The 17,038-nt window shown below is 30.8% G+C and overlaps 2 protein-coding genes across 3 annotated transcripts; both read left to right on the top strand.

Annotated features, from left to right (window-relative positions):
- The first annotated feature begins 3,342 nt into the window (after positions 1-3,342).
- Positions 3,343-5,240, top strand: LOC146907398 (embryo-specific protein ATS3A-like). Its single transcript, XM_085728047.1, has 3 exons — positions 3,343-3,475; positions 4,091-4,351; positions 4,805-5,240. The coding sequence occupies exons 1-3, from the start codon at positions 3,368-3,370 to the stop codon at positions 5,000-5,002; spliced, it is 567 nt and encodes a 188-aa protein (XP_085584173.1). The 5' UTR covers positions 3,343-3,367; the 3' UTR covers positions 5,003-5,240.
- Positions 5,241-9,701: 4,461 nt separating this feature from the next.
- On the top strand, positions 9,702-11,267 carry LOC146907397 (uncharacterized). 2 transcript variants are annotated; one of them, XM_085725018.1, is made up of 2 exons: positions 9,702-10,447; positions 10,889-11,267. In XM_085725018.1, the coding sequence occupies exon 1, from the start codon at positions 9,838-9,840 to the stop codon at positions 10,342-10,344; it is 507 nt and encodes a 168-aa protein (XP_085581144.1). In that variant the 5' UTR covers positions 9,702-9,837; the 3' UTR covers positions 10,345-10,447; positions 10,889-11,267. The 2 variants fall into 2 exon arrangements, with proteins under 2 accessions (XP_085581144.1, XP_085581143.1); XM_085725017.1 differs by having other exon boundaries at positions 10,886-11,267.
- The last annotated feature ends 5,771 nt before the right edge of the window (positions 11,268-17,038 follow it).

Genomic DNA, 17,038 nt, shown 5'->3' with positions numbered 1-17,038 from the left:
TTTCTCATAGATTGTGGCCCCATAGCAATCAGATTTTTTAAGAAAAATAATATTTATTTATTAAAAAAGAGAAAAATAATATAAAACAGAAACAAAAGAACAAAAATACGGGGACAAAATCAAAACTCATGCTATATATACAAATTTAATATCACCTTTTACTTGAGAGTTGTATTGCATTGCTTTTAGAAAAAGTTTATGTGTTTCCTCAATTTTTATATTTAGACGTAACACTATAAACCCATCTTTAAACGGTAGTAACCTCAATGCGATAGTGTCATTATTTAATCGACATTATTCCTACCTACCAAAAACGTGGTGAATAATAACATTATTCCTACTTATTAATGGATATATCTTACTCAGACTTAATATATTTGTGACTATCGAACACTACTTCAGACTCTGACGAATCTTTCATAATGATAAAATACTAATCAGCAACAAAAATCTTATCTAAGACATTCATTGATATATACAGGTTGCACTTGTTTGAGATAATGTCACATAAAATTGGTCAAAACAAGTATGATATGTAGTAATACAATTAAACATAAATATATGTTAAAGAGAAAGAGAAAATAGCTTAATTGAATGTGTCACGGTTGGATTGATCAATATTATTAACATTCCTTTTTTTTTTTTAACATGTAAAAATGAAATATATTAATACTCTCCACTAAAATATACAAACGGTCAGCCAAAGAGTAAAAAAAAAAAAAATTAGCCCATGCCCAAAGAAGAAAAGGGCTCGACCACCACCTCTTAAAGCCATAAACAAAATTGACATTCTTTGCTTTAAGTCACCAAAAGGAATAAAACTTAACTTTATCCAACAATTATGGTATAGAACAATCTAAATTTTTAAGTAATATATTATTACACTCATTCCACACCATCGACACACAAAGGAGCCAAATGAACCGTAAGAATAAGCGTCGAACTTTCATTTTTTATATCATACGTTCTTTTTTGGAAATTGTCTTGTCCTCACCATGTTCTCTACAGTCAATTTCATCAATATATACATTACTAATTAAATGTTGTTAAAAAAATTACTAATTAAAAAAGGACAACAAAAAAATTCAATTTCCATTTTAAGAACCAAGAAACAACACACTCAAAATCCAGCTCTAAGACCAAAGGAATCAATCAAAATTATCTTAGTAGGCTTAAAGAGGGTTCCATTATCCACGCATAAAAGTACACGAAGCCCCCATAGTACATACACAAAAACCACTTACATGAAGAGACTTTAATACAATCTATGTAACACCACAAAATTCATCTGATAGTTCTTAGAATAGCATTGAAGGATGTTTAGATTCTAAGTGTGTAGACTATCCCTCATGATGTGCAGAAGGTTAAGAAATCCTAATGAATCTTTAGTTAATGTGTAGATTGTCCACATAAAAATCATTTTCAAAATCCATAACGTGTTGACAATTGCACAGAAACATCTTGTGACATTGACCCAAAATGTCACAACTCATGTTATACACAATGCTTAATACCTTGTTTCACCTTTAAAGTCGTACTTTAACAACACCCACAAAAACTAACGGAAATTCTCATAGAACTCCTTTGTTCTACATCTTTCTAAATTGTAAGTCCAATTTCAACATCCTTGTTGATTTCCCTCTATCATTCCATACCATACGTAAATATTTCCGTTCACAAGCACTTACTCTTTCGATCGTTCATACACAGTAAACATACATCGTTAGTGTCCACGAAAAAATGTCTTCCAATCCTTAACACAATACCACTGTAGCTAGTTCCAAATCGCGTGTGACAATTTCTTTACAAATTTGACAATTCATAGCTTTCAAGTGTTAGGTTCAAACATGATTTCCAAATTTCGATCTCTAAACATCTCCTAAAGCTCTTGGTGACTAGCCCTCAATGCCGACAACAATGAAACACTTCTACTGCACAACACATTAGCCATAATGTTAGCCTTTCGCAAATTATATTGTTCCGTGAAATCAAAATCCTTCAGATTTCTAATTCTCTTCTTGAGTACCAACTTAAAAGCTTCCAAAATCGGACGCTCCAAGGAACAATTCCTTGAACGTTCCTAGCAGTCACCTCTCAAAACATTCTTAACTCTAAAACTTAAGTTCGCGACTTCACACTAAAGTACTGCCAAAACCACTACTTCACTTATCCCACAAACCATTGAAACTCCTAACTTGAATCTCAACACTTATTGGTGACTATTGAATTTTTCTATTCTCAAATGCTCCTTCTTCATAGCTCTGAATATTGCAAAGGTTTTTTTTTTTTTTTTTTATCTATGGAGTATAAGTTTATACTTTCACATATACACTTATATTCGTGTTTTTTTTTATCATATTTATATTTCATATTGAAAATGAAATGATATAAAAATTCTGTTTTGTCAAAACAAATTAATTAATTTTTTGTGACTTGGTTGCCTAATCAAGCGACTAAAAAGCAAGGGAATCTAGCTTTGGTTTACCTTTATTTCGACAATGGATTAGAATTAGTCAGATACTTTCCCTTAATCAAGTAAAAATTAAGCATTAGTAAAGTGAGTAAAGCATAAGTGAAATTAAGGGAACCTATTTTCAATTTAAAAAATAGGCTTAATGGTGTGTTTCGCCCCTGCAAATAGGCGGCGTTTAAAAATTGGTCCCTGTAATCGCTAATCCTGGCATTTTACCCCTGCAATTGTTAATCATTTAAAATTTGGTCATTTGACCAACTTAATCACTGCCACGTCACCAGATTAGCAAAAATGGCATGGGAAATGACGAAATTACCCCTGGCTTATTTTTTTTGTTTTTTTTTTCCTTAAAAAAAAATTCAGTTTTTTCCCGAATTTTTTTTACGATTTTTTCCCGAAAATTTTTCAGTTTTAATTTTAACAATTTTTTTCCGAATTTTTTTTTGACTTTTAATTATTTTTTCAGATTTTTTTAATTTAAAAAAGAATTTTCAAAATTTTGAAAAAAAAAAATTTTTGAAGGAAAAAAAATAAATTAGCCCAGGGGTATTTTGGTCAATTCCCATGCCATTTTTGCCAATCTGGTGACGTGGCAGTGATTAAGTTGGTCAAAGGACCAAATTTTAAATGATTAACAATTGCAGGGGTAAAATGCCAGGATTAGCGATTACAGGGACCAATTTTTAAACGCCGCCTATTTGCAGGGACTAAAGACATCATTAAGCCTAAAAAATAATATATAGAGACATACATAACATTAAAATATTTAGGAATATGCACTTTATGAGTTAGTCAAGTTAAGAATGAATAATCAGAATGCATATGGATATATTCTATGTTTAGACGAATAAATGCAACTATATGTTCATATCTTTGTACTTGAAAGACACCAAAATGAAGTTGCTAAAGAACAATGGAGGGCATTTCCTCTTTTGTTGTGTGCTTTTGCAAGTTCTTGTTGCTGGACGTGAGAGTCTAGAAGTAGTAGCACCACAACAAAAGGTAACAATATTACTATTTAGATTGGTCTAGTAAAATGACTTAAAACTGGTCTTTTGATTTATTTAACAAGTTCTTATAGAAAGTCTTGACCAGGCTTATTTCATTGATAAATGGCTGAGATAAGTTGTCAAGGAAATGAATTTGTATTAATTGGTTTTCTTTTGATTTTTTATTTATTTGTTTCTTGCTTTTTTAAGTCAGGTTTATGTCCCCAAGGTTTCATTTTCCCTTTATTTCACAATAAAAAGTGTAAAAAAATTTAATATCAGAAATGATGTTTATAGCGAAAGGATGATTCACGAATCATCCCGACAAGCTTAAAAGCTAACTCCTTAATTTTTTGTAACTGCAATGTATGGTTGATGGGACCTTTTTTTTTTGTTACCATTGCAATTAGCCTTTCGCGATGCATTCGTTGGAATTTTTCTCGTGATGTTTAGAATTACTCTTTTAATATATGTTTAACTTTTTTTTTAATAGTAGTAATTTTGAAACAATACCATAATTGTAACAAAAAAAAAAAAAAAAAACCATAACATCATGGGATAAGTTGTCAATTCACAGATATTTGAGTCCTTTCATTTTGCTAACAAACTTTGGCTTTAAACATTGCAGAAAAACTGCACCTATGTCATTACCATAGAAACCACATGCAAATGGGGAGCTGAAACCTCAAATCCTGTGAGCCTAAGATTTGGAGGCACAAACTCAAGTGAAATATTGGTTAGACACCTAAATATCAAGCACCTAAGACAAGTTGACCCATTGGAGCCAGAGGTTCTTGATGACATCCCAAGGAAACCATTTCAAGCATGCATGGTAGATCAATTCGTGGTCACGGCACCATGTGTTGAGTCCCCGATCTGTTACTTGTACCTCAAGCAGGGCCGTTCCAACGAATTTGGAGGCTCGGTGCCGGAAGTAAAATGAGGCTCATTCATACAATGTGTTTTGGAAAGGGGAAAACGCTAATTTTTTTTTGAAACTGCATATATTTCAAGTGCCAAGCACCAGGAGTGCACTAAATGGCAAACTGTTACAACAAATAAAATAAGGTGCCCAGCCTACTATACCAAAGCAAACAGCGGCAAAGGACACAGCAGAAAAAAAGGCCAGCAACAGGAAAGAAACCAAAAAGCCATACACCAAAGGAAAAATAAACAAAATCCCTCCCAAAATACCGAAACAGCAACAGCAAAGCATGCTACAACAGCATAGGAACTGGTATGTTAGTGGGGGGTACTAGGCTGTAAATATTTTTTGGAGGCCCATACCTTGGGGAGGCCTGGTGCTATAGCGCTGCTTGCACCCCCAGGGTCCGGCCCTGACCTCAAGTTATTCGGAAATGATGACTGGCGGCCGGGTTATGCGCAAGTTCAGGTGCTTGAGGGCTCTCACCTTAGCTCTAATAACTTCTATTTCCGACGATATTTGCCTAGGCATGTTTGGCATGGTTCGGATGTATGTGATAGTGAGGTTACTCCTTTTGGTCTCAAGAAGAGGAAGGTTCATGTGGAGAATCCATGAATGATGTTAAATTATGTACAACTTTCAATTTTATAGTGTATTTCTTTTGATCAAGTAGCAGTAATTTTCCTCCTTGAAATGTATATTATTGAAGACTAATGTCTTTTAAATTAGTAGAAAGTTAGCTCTTTGTAATATGTAGGCTGCACAAAATTATTATGCATACTAGTATATGTTTATTTTTTTTTTTTTTGGAGAAAGTTTATTTTATAAGCAAAATAAGTAATTATTGAAAGTAGGGATGTTCAAATTATCCTTAATTAATCCATTAACATATTTTTCCATTTTTAATTAAAAGCATGGCCAATTTGTACCCAAAAAAAAAAAAAAACATGGCCAATTTCATAAAAAACCAAACTGGACCGTCTAAGCTCAAAAATAAAACACAGCGAATTTCAAGTTATAGTTTGTAACTAGATTCATGATTAAGGATAAAGGAGGGCTAACGGTCTCTCTCACACTCATAATTTTATAGAATAAAATCTATGTAAGTCTCACATTTTAGAAATAGTTCTATGGAATCTACATTCATAGATCTCATGTAATAAAAGAGCGAGTGTTCTTTAAACTATTAGACAGAAAGTATTGCTACCACCTCTTCTTAAGGATATTACACCAGGTACAAATGAGCAACGCCTTTAACAAGACATTAGCAATACGGGTGGGCATGGTTCAATTCAAGGGGAAAATCGAGCCAGTATTCATAATAACCAAATTCAATCCAACGGTTTGTATTCCAAACCGAACCAAACTGCTATAATAGTTCGGTTATATGGTTCCAAACCAAACCATAAGTAACTTTTAAAAAATCAAAATTTACTATGTTGAACCGAATTAATTTTTTTAGCCGAATTGTTATTATTACCACAATTGAAAAAAAATATAAAAACCAAATCATATCGAATATTAGAGTTTATTAAAAGACAAAATCAAACCGACGATTGTCAAATCGATTCGAACCGTTAAACTAATTGAACCATACTGATAAATCATGAATCAAGCTGTATAAACCGACCTGTTTCAGAACGGTCAGTCACAATTCCTTTTTTTTTTTGTTCGGTTTGATTTGGTTTTTGGTTTTTTTAAACACCCCTACTTAGCAACTAGTCCCCACTTATTGGATTGTCATTTTGTGAGCGAACATGTTCGGTCACACAAATTAAAAAAGTGACAATAGTCTCTCGAGGAAGAGTGTTTATCGTCTATTGTGGTTTTATCGGATTCAAACAAAAAATTATATTGGTAGTGGTTCAATTTCAAAACCGTACAAGGAAGATGGAATCAAGTTATACCAATGGTATTATAACCATATCTTGAGCAATGAAATTTTAATTTGAGTTGTATCATTTAAATTTGTCAAATTGTTTCCTATCTTTTAGCTATAATTATGCAAATTATCACCCAATATATATTTCGTTAAAAAAACATCATTCAATATATGACAAAAACCACCATCTTTTTCCTCAAAGGAAAAAAAACCCACTATTTTTAGTGCAATAAAATGCATAATTGATATTGGTTCCAGAAAAAAAAAATGCATAATTGATATACTTTTGTATTCATCATTTAATCAATACAAGTAATTATTCAAATTCGACTTCTATATGAACATTCAGACCCATCATTTTGAACATCTGAATTTGTTCCTTTTTTCTTCGTAACTAAGGGAATCCAAAGTCACCAATCTACGTCGATTAATGGGGTCCTATGACTTTTATTTTTTTTTCCCGTTACTCCAAGGCAAAGTAGAAAGCGACCAACGTCATAAAGCATCTAATAAAACTTACTTTTTTTTCTTCTTCTTGATAACGCTATCAAATATACAAAACAAGCACATGTTAAAAAAAATAGAAAACTACAGTTCAAACTAGCTTCCCAAATTAAACAATATAACCTCGTGTACGTAATCTTTCATGTGGTAAACCATTCTAGGTAAATTTGAGATTGTATAAACTCCTAGAAAGGTTTAAAAGTGGACCCTTATATATTTTTTATTTAAAAATTTAATTTATAACAATGGAAAAAGTAGAAAAAAAAAACGTAATATTTTATAAAAATTCATTAAAAATTTTAAATGTCCATCTGCAAACATATATATATATATATATATATATAGATCGACCCGACAAGATGTTGCATCAATGGCTTGATCTACAAGCCTTCAATGTTCCCACCTTGTTTATGCTCTCCCTCTCCCCTCCCTTCCTCCCTCCCTGTATTTATAGGTTTTGGAAAAGTATCTTTGTCGGGAGAGTGGATTGTTCATTAGACGAACAAACCTTTCTTTATCAATAGGTCTCAACCAGCTCAACCACGTGGGACTTTAGACCGCCATTCCTCACTATACGAGGTATTTGCTTCGCTCGTGAATTCCCCTTTGCGTTGTTGGGTGAATGTTTTGATATATACCTGTTTTAAGCTCATTGCTTGCACCTTTCATTCCCTTGTTCTATTAACTACAAAATGTGTTCCAAAATAAAGTGAAAGTACAAGGAAGCTAACGTGGACTTGGCTTAATATTATTACACTAATTGGGGGTTTGCATGAAATTTCTTGCAAAATAAGTTAATAAGTTCCTTGAATTACATAGGTAAATTAACATCAATTTGATACTTATCATCTTATTATTGTCGTTTGATAAAATGTTGACTACAAAATTTGTTGTTATCATATATGTGTTGTAAATCAGTCTAAGAAAAGTTGTTTGGAAACTTTCTTTGACGATAAATAATTTTATGAAATGTCCCGACAATTTTGGAATTTCAAAAATGATTTTATGCGATTTTTTAGAAAAACATGCAAGATTTATTCGTTGTTTAAATTTTCAACGAACCCTGATTATCACAAATCATTAAAATAGGAGTTTATATACTGGCTGCAATGAAAATTTTTGCTCATTATATGTTTATTGTTTCACCATTATTTTATCTACCCATGTTCATGACGCGTATTGGTAGGTAAAATTTCTTAGAGTTCTATCATTTACCTAAGTAAATAATATAATTAATAATGGTGGAACTCACTCAGCGGTATAAGTCACATCCTATTTTTTATGTATATCTCATTTTAAATGACATTTTCCATTTATTTTCATAAATCAAAATGATAGTTGCTCCTAAAAAACAGGGTGTTATAGAGAGTTGAATCCACTTTACAACGTTGAAGTCAATATTTTACCAACTGGATCAACTTGTATTGGCAAAAAAATATTAAATATACTACTTACCTTTTTATTTTTGAAAGAAAATATACTACTTACCTTATTCTTCTTATCATGTGAAAGTGAAGAAGAAAAAAAACTTCATTACTAATATAAATTTGAAATGTTAAAAATCAAAAATTGAAGCACATGAAAAGTATCTCTTGGAAATTGAGTCGGGCTTCTAGAATGATAGTTTTCCTTTTATTTTTACCATGTAACACTGAAAAAGTCTAAAATGAATATATTTGATGTAGACCTTCAATTAAAGTCAAACTTTTGGCAACTTTAGTTCTTGAACTATTTTGCTTGCAATGGAAACAAGGCATCGTAGTTGTTATGGATGTATCAAAAATAGGAATAGATCTATGATGAAAAGGGTATTGGGTAATATTAGCAAGGTTCTAAACTTGTAAGTAGTGGTACCAAAAAAGAAAATTACGTGCATAGATGCATTAAAGTGCTCATACATCAGAGCAGTAAAGCATCGTTTTCTCAATACATGAAATGCATTCGTCTAAATGCTAAATTTTGTATGATTTAATCATTGAATTTTTGTATGTTTTCTCAATGAAATTTCATACGTCAAACTTTTGATCGTTTATGGGAAGAAAAAAGAATGATATTTATTTTCCATAACAAGAAAGAAAGAACTAATGTTTTATATTTTTCAATAACAAATTTTTTCGTTACCAAATTAGAGTTTTTCTTTTCAATAAAAGTTACCCATTAGAGATTGGACCCATCAAATTAGTCAGCCATTGCGTCAGATACCGAGTTAAAAAAATTCTACTTCTCAATGTCATAAAACTTAAAAACTTAATTAGTTTGTAAAATTGACAAGTGAGACTTTTCAATAAAGTTGATCAGGTACAATCAAAACTAAAAAAGGGAAACTCGGGGTACTATAGTTCTCGCATACGCAGCCTTACCCTGTTTTTTTACACAAGAGAGTACTGTCTGAACCCGTGACCTTTCAGTCACATGACAACAACTTTACCAGTTGCACCAAGGTTACCCCTATAATCAAAACTAACGCTATATATATATATATATATATATATATATATATATATATATATATATATATATATATATATATCTTTCATTTTACATCCGATATATATTGACGTAAATAAAATAAATTTTTAATATATTTATTTCGTAGCCATGTTATTGATGCAAAATATTTACTACTTTAATTTGCATATTAATCTTTGTCGGAAAATTTGACTGACTATTTTTAGAGAGATCCCTCTAAATCATATTTACAATTCAATCCATTGAAAAATTATAAATTTTAACTAATACTAGCATTTGTAAGAAAGAAATACTCAGTTTGTTGTATATATAGAGAAGAGTATTTTTTTACTAAAATACCATATCCTCATATGACTATAGTATATTAGGATCAAGTGCATCTTATAAAATTCTTTCAACTTCCACTTTTTTGTGTGTACACTGAAAACAAAGAGAAACATACATCAACAAAAAGTAAAGCCAAAGAAGCCAAGAGAAATCATTAAACAAGTGTTGATTTTGATTTGATGGTTATATTCCTATGTAAGATATCTTTAAACAACTGTAACAATATCCCTATAACTCTCTCTTTCTCACCTATTCTTTCTTTTGCTTCATGCATCACTTCTCAAACATGTCATCAAATCTAGAGCTATTTCTTATCAAAAGTGATAAAGAAGATTTGACCAATCTTGAAATTGTCAAGATCAATGATAAAAACCTTGAAGGAAGTTCCAACTCACAATGCAAAAAAGAAGAAAATAGTGATAATCATGAGATAGAAAAAGAAGAATGCTCAAGAACTTCATCGTCGTCGTCGTCGTCATCATCAGAAGCAGAAGAGAAGCTCAAAGAGAAAGATGATGAAGAAGATGGTTTCAAAACTCCAACATCTTTGGACCACAAGATTTCAGTGCTCACATGTCCACTTGCACCAAAGAAAATGAAACAGTCACTGAAAAGGAGAGCAGAACCTTACAATGATCAGTACTTCAGTTGCAGACAATTACCACTTGATCTGTCAAAAGAAGTTGAATTATTATTCCCAACTAAACATATTCTTCCATTATCTGATTCATATAGCGCCAAGAAAATTCGAAGATATAATTTGAAACCGAAATGATGCAACTTTTCTGCATAAATTGTTTTGTATCAGAGTTTCTCTGTGTAATTGTACGTATACGTCTTAAAGAGGTGCAGGTGCAATTAACTTCTTCCAAATTTTGGTTAGTATATATTGTCTTTCTTTTCTTTTGGTTAATTATTTGCGTTAATACATTTTATTATTTCATTAACAAGATTTTAATTTAGTCCCGATGAACATAACTCAGTTGATATGGGCATTACATAATATATGTAAGAGTCAGGGACTTTCCACTTATTCACCTTGAAAAAAGTGAATTACTAGCCACTGTGCTACTTGACAAAAAAAATAAATTAAATGTGCCTTGTGTTATTGAAGGTCGTCACATCACATATTCATTGTGCCAATTATTAATTACTTTGTCTCTAAATATATGACTCTTGTGTAAATCAGGTGAAATAGAAAAGTTGATTGTGATATTAAATTTGTTGACAATTAATATTGCTTTTAAAAATTTATGCTTATCGGGAGTCAGTTTTTTGACTCGAGTTTTTTGGCTTGTTTTTGGTCTCTTCTCCAGCAGAACGAGGATTGATTGGTGGTGGAATCCGAATGAGTGCAAAAATTTGACTCAGTTGTGATGATGAGAAGGTGAGATGTTGTTTATGGTGATGAGAAGGTGGCGTGTTGTTGTTAGGGGTTTCAACGGGTGTGATGGTTTTTTGGAGTGACTTTGGTGTGTGAAGCGGACGATAGTTGTTTGGATTTTGTTTTTGTGGCCATTGAAGATAGAGTTGTGAGGTTTTGGTTCAACTTTTGGTTTATGTTGGTTTGTGGGGGATTTTAGCTTGGTTTTCGTCTTAATTTGGTCTTATAGGTTGTTTTTTAGTGGTGTTTAAGATGTACGGTGCATGTATTTTCTTTTGGCGGTTCCGCCAGTATACGACACCTTTTTCTTTGTAGTTTTTGTCTTATCCGTCTCCGTTCTTCTTGTACAGAGACTAAGATGATAATAAATTTTGCCGTTCAAAAAGACGGGAGAGAATCAGTTAATGTTTAGGAAAAAAATATTTATTATAAACTGCAAAAAAGATATAATATAACGACAAGTATGCCGGTAAATGAATAATGAATGCAATTGAAAATTTAAAAGAGTTCTTATAAAAACGAACATATTAGAACAAACTCAGGAGAGTCTTATGTATTTGGGGACGGGGTATTAACTTCTAATCATTATTTTTGTCATATATATAAAAGTACATAATTAATTCCTTTTAAAAATTTGTAAATAAATATTAGAATCATAAAAATTGAAACTAGTGTCATGCGTTCAAATATATAAAACAATATAAAGATCCAAAATTATAAAATCATTACTTATTATGGAGTTTTTAAACCACATGGCATACATGGGTTATCTCTACAATGATTTGGGTGTAATTTACTCCTATCAAAGAAAAATTCATTTTTTTCATCATTTTTCTTACAATCAAATATCATTTTCATCTCTAGAACATCAAACTTTTTCATCTATTTCATTAACATGTGATCTCCATCTCATTAGTTCCATAATCGAATCCTACTTGTTACTAGGGGTAAATTACCTTCGATTCATCAAGGGGCAAAGTAGGCTTCATCATTTTGGTTTTTTCTTACATTCAATTACCATTTTCATCTCAAGAACATCAATTTTTTTCATCTTCTTCGTTGAACATGTAATCTTCATCGTCTTCATTCCATAATCGAATCATACTTGCTATTAGAGGTAAATTATCCCCAATTCATAAAGGGACAACGTAGGCCTCACCACATTAGATGTTAGCTAGCATTTAGACCATCCACAATGAAGCTCCCCTATTTGGGTGTTTAAGTGGGCCACACATGTACACATCATTCATTTTATAAATTTTTAATGTCAATACCTAATAAGCACCCAATTCCTCCAACCCAGCACCACAACAAAATTTACTAATAGTTCCCACTAACAACTCTATTATTACATTTCTAAAACACTCATTTATTTCATTAGAAAATATTAAATGAAATTCACACAAAAAAAATGAAGAGAGAGAGGGTCCTTATATAGGCACCCTTCTCTATAAGCACCAATAAATATCACTCTACAATGGGGGTGCCTATTTAGCTCGGTGCTAAATAGGTGAAGCATCCACCATTGTGGATGGTCTTATACCCTTTTAAATGCATGAAAATAATAGAGATGTATTAGTAACATTTTTGTAAATTTAACAACCAAATGTTGTCAAATGCAGTTGAAATTGCGTTTGTGATACTAGTTGTGTTAGTGTTACGTTGCAAAGACCTCAAAATCTTTTATTTTTATTTTTATTTTTTGAAAGGATAGAGGTTTTATTATATATTAATTGTCAGCTTTATCTATCCATAGTTTTTTATAACCTTAAAGAAATTGTATTCATAAAAAATTTAAAATCTTACTAAGTAGTATTTTAATAGTAATTGTTTAAGGTATAAAGACAAAAGTTTTCAAAAGATGAATGTCCTGTATATTATAAACGGTTATATGCATTTTAGTAGTTAACTTTACTGCTCCGACCAGTTACTTTTGTACGAGATAAACATGTTGGTGCTATACACACACTAACTTTAGGAAGAGAATTTATTCTCATTGATTTATTCTTAACGTAAACAAACAAAATCAAGATTCATATTTGAAAGAGTTCAATATGGTTTTCATTTTTATTCTGTGTCTCTTATATTATTCTTCCCTTCCAGTTTACGCTTGAAGAAGTTGGTCTTTGGATTCCATTAAAATAAAGCATGAACCAGCTCTTAACAAGGCAATGATGACATAAAATATTATTTTCTGTAGCATGGATAGGGAACTTGATTTTTACAGAATATATACTGCCATTTTTCTGCTTTATTTGTACATTTGTATATGAGTTTTGTGTGTATGCATGTGTTTGTGTTTGTGGTTTTGGAATATATACTGCCGTTTTTTCTGCAATATTTGTACACCTTTGTCTAGGAATAATTTGTGTATCCATGAGTGATTATGATTTGTCTATGATGCGTCGTCATGGTAAGAGTTTGAACTTGTAACTTTACATGACCAAGTTTAAGAAATATGTTTGTGGTTTAGAAACTCGGGCAATTATAGTTATCAATGTTTATATTTAAATCTATTCAACTCAAAACTTGCAAATAAATTCAAGGCTAAATTACATCAGAGGTCCTTTAAATTATTTAATTGTAAAAGATTGGTCATTTAAGTTTTTTTTTCGTATCACTTACATCTTTTAAGTTATTTAATTGTAACAAGTCAATCTTTTAAGTATTATTAGTAACAATTAGATCTTTAAGTTATTTAATTGTAACTTTTAAGTTCCGAATAACATACATTTTTAAGATCTGAAATCCCCCAAATTGTTACGGTAAAATAATCGCTGGAATGAAAAAAAAAACTTAAAGGTCTTGCCTTTTTGTAATGGTCTTGCCTTTTTCAAACTCATTGTAATCTTTTTGAAAAATAGTAGAGACAAATGTAAAATTTGAATTTAGTTTTGTTTATGTGAAATTTAAAATGTTGAAAATTTTTAAGAAACCCTATAGGAGTGTTTGAAATTTTCTTTTTCAACTCTCTTATCTTTTTGTACATCCTTCAAATTTTTCATTTGTCTCTATCGATTATATAATCAAAAGCATTTATAGACTATTTCTGATTACATAATCCAAATCCCCTAGAAACTCAAAAAACACCTACAATTTACTCTCGTTCCTACACACTTTTTGCAAATATACGCCGATTTGCATGCAACACACATCAAAACCAATTATAAGCAAAGTCTACTGAAAGCGCATAACACATGATAATCAAAATATTTGGTGGTAGAAAAGATTATATAATTTCACACCACACAATGCCCTGAAAAAGAAAAAAAACACAAATTAAAGAACAAATGAATGAAGAAATGTGATCTAAACTTTTATTCGGTGGTTGTAAAGGTTTGAAATGTGATGAAATAGACAAATTACTTAATTTCAAGTATGGTACAATGTGGGGTGGTTCATTTGGTTGTTTTGGTTCCTTTTTAAGTCAAATTTTGTAACCGTTGAAATGAGGGAAGAGTCTGATTCTTACTTATATAACAAGGTACCTTGGAAGTTTGAAGGGTGCGCATGAAAGATAAGTTGGGAAAAGTAATTCTCGAAGTGTTCTATAGATTGAGCTTTTTAGTGGTTTAAGGTGAGGGGTTCATGTTCTAAAAGGTTTGAGACTTTCATTTCACTTAATTTGCTTATAAATATGTTTAGTAACACGAGACTTCTATTTGTTTGTACTAATTTGTGACTTGGATAATAGAATGCTTTCTTAAGGGTTTGAAGGAGTGTTTTATAAATTTAAATTAATAAATAAATCGGCCTTTGGTTTTTTTAGTTTAGAGGTTTTTATGTATTTCAGGAAAATGTTTAATAGGCATCTATAGAGTTGTGTATATATTTTGAAAGAGAAAATGCAAACAGAGTCATGTGGTAGATTTGATAATGTAAAACGAAGAGAGATAGATAAAAAAATGAAGCATGAGTTCTTGAAAATAAAGGATGTGTAAATATCATTATTGATTTTAAAATAAAATCTAAATTTGTTGAACTTTCATTTCACCTTGTGTTCCATAAGAAGAGGGCTAACAAAACACATTTTTAAATACACTTTTTTTATTCATTAAAGTCTAAGTCTCCTTGGATCTCACCTAATCATGTGGGTCCCATATAAATTTGATGGGACCAACATAATTTTTCAATCAATAAAAAAGGGAAAAATTCTTGAATGGTCACGGGACCAACAAATTGCCATTTGGTCACACTCACAAAAAAGAGAGAAGTAAGAAAATTTAATAATTAAATAATGAATGGTTTTTAATTAATTATATGATATGCAATTTTATGAGTGTGTGACCAAATCATGTAAAAAAGAGTGTTAGATAGTGTGTTTCTACTTTTTTTTTAATAGAATAGTGTGCTTCTACTATTATTGGCTTTATACACCTTTTTAGTCCATTATTTTATCCAATGTAAGATTTGTATTTTCAATAAAATCAAACACATATTTTTTTCTTTTTTCTTTGACATCTCCTTATTAAAGAAAAGGCTTAATTAATGATTTGGTCCCTTAAGTTATTTGTTGGTTACATTTTGGTCCCATAAGTTATTAACATTACAATTTGGTCCCTTAAGTTATTTGTTGGTTACATCTTGGTCCCATAAGTTATTAACGTTACAATTTGGTCCCTTAACTTATTTTTTGGTTTCGTTTTGGTACCTTAACTTTTCCTCCGTCAACCACTCTGGTCCTTTATGTTATTAGAGTTAAGGTACAAAAACGAAACCAAAAAATAAGTTAAGGGACCAAAACGAAACCAAAAATTAAGTTAAGGGACCAAATTGTAACGTTAATAACTTATGGGACCAAAATGTAACCAACAAATAACTTAAGGGACCAAATTGTAACGTTAATAACTTATGAGACCAAAATGTAACCAATAAATAACTTAAGGGAGCAAAATAGTAATTAAGCCTAAAGAAAACTTAATGTTTATAAGCTTCAATAAAAGAATTTTGCTTGAAAACTACAAAAGGGGCTGGGATCCCAACAACATAATATGAATCTTGAAGACGTTTCAAAAAAAATTACAGACACCAACCAAAGTGTATCAAACTTTAAGCTAAGACGAATATGTCATAGGATATATAAATGCAATTCAAAGTGGTCCTCATACATATCTATCTTCAAGAAGCAGAACAACATTTTGATAAATGATAATGTCTTCATACGGAGAATTAACATCAATAGCATCACGTACCAAGTGAACTATATATATTCAATAAGGGATGTTTTATCACTGAACTTTTCAGATTAAAATTGGTTAATTTTTTCTGAAATCATCTCAATATGATGCAATGTCATTAATAGATTACTCATAAAAATTACAAAAGAATGAATAGAGGCTACTTAATTCTGTCTAGTTATTAATCCAAAGAGTTACAATTTTGATTACACACCATTCTTCATAGAATGTATCCTTTTAGCTTAAAAATGCGACATGACCTTATCATCAATAATATAAAAGTAACACTGTTTATAAGCGAAAATTGATTAACAAAATAAAGTACATTCATATCTTAAGCATACTAAAATTTGAAACTGGTAAGTACGTCCATATAACTCATATTCTAATATCCATAGATTGAATTGTTCCTATTCTCTGGAAAAACAAATTTGTCATCCAAATCGCACATAATTCAACTTTTCACGAGCGCACAAATTCTTTTGAGGATGCACAAGACAAATGACAAGTCTTCTCCCTTCTTCCAACTCCATTTTCTTGTACTACATATTTAGTTTTTTTTTTTTTTTGGTCTAGTAGCCTAGTGGATAGAGCTCACACAATTAAATTGTGGAGAAGTGGAGTGTCTAGGGTTGGAACTCCAACCCCTGCATATAATATGCAATATCTCTGCCAACTGAGCTAAGCTCACGGGGATAGTTTTAGTTGCCAATATTTTTTTATTTTTTTGGTTTATAGTTGCCAATATTTTATACTGTTATATTAATGTAAATGTATTACGAAATCATATTCAATTTATAAAATGTGACTTCCTCAAAAAAAAAATTATAAAATGTGATGAACTATTAAATTTTGTTGTCAATTTTAAATTATGTCATTTTAATGAATTGAATTGAATCTAAACAAAA

This window comes from Medicago sativa, chromosome 7 (assembly GCF_051527215.1).
Source record: "Medicago sativa cultivar Bolivia chromosome 7, Bolivia_mono, whole genome shotgun sequence".
NCBI classification, from domain to species: Eukaryota; Viridiplantae; Streptophyta; class Magnoliopsida; order Fabales; family Fabaceae; genus Medicago; species Medicago sativa.
This window is presented reverse-complemented; position numbering and strand designations above follow the sequence as displayed.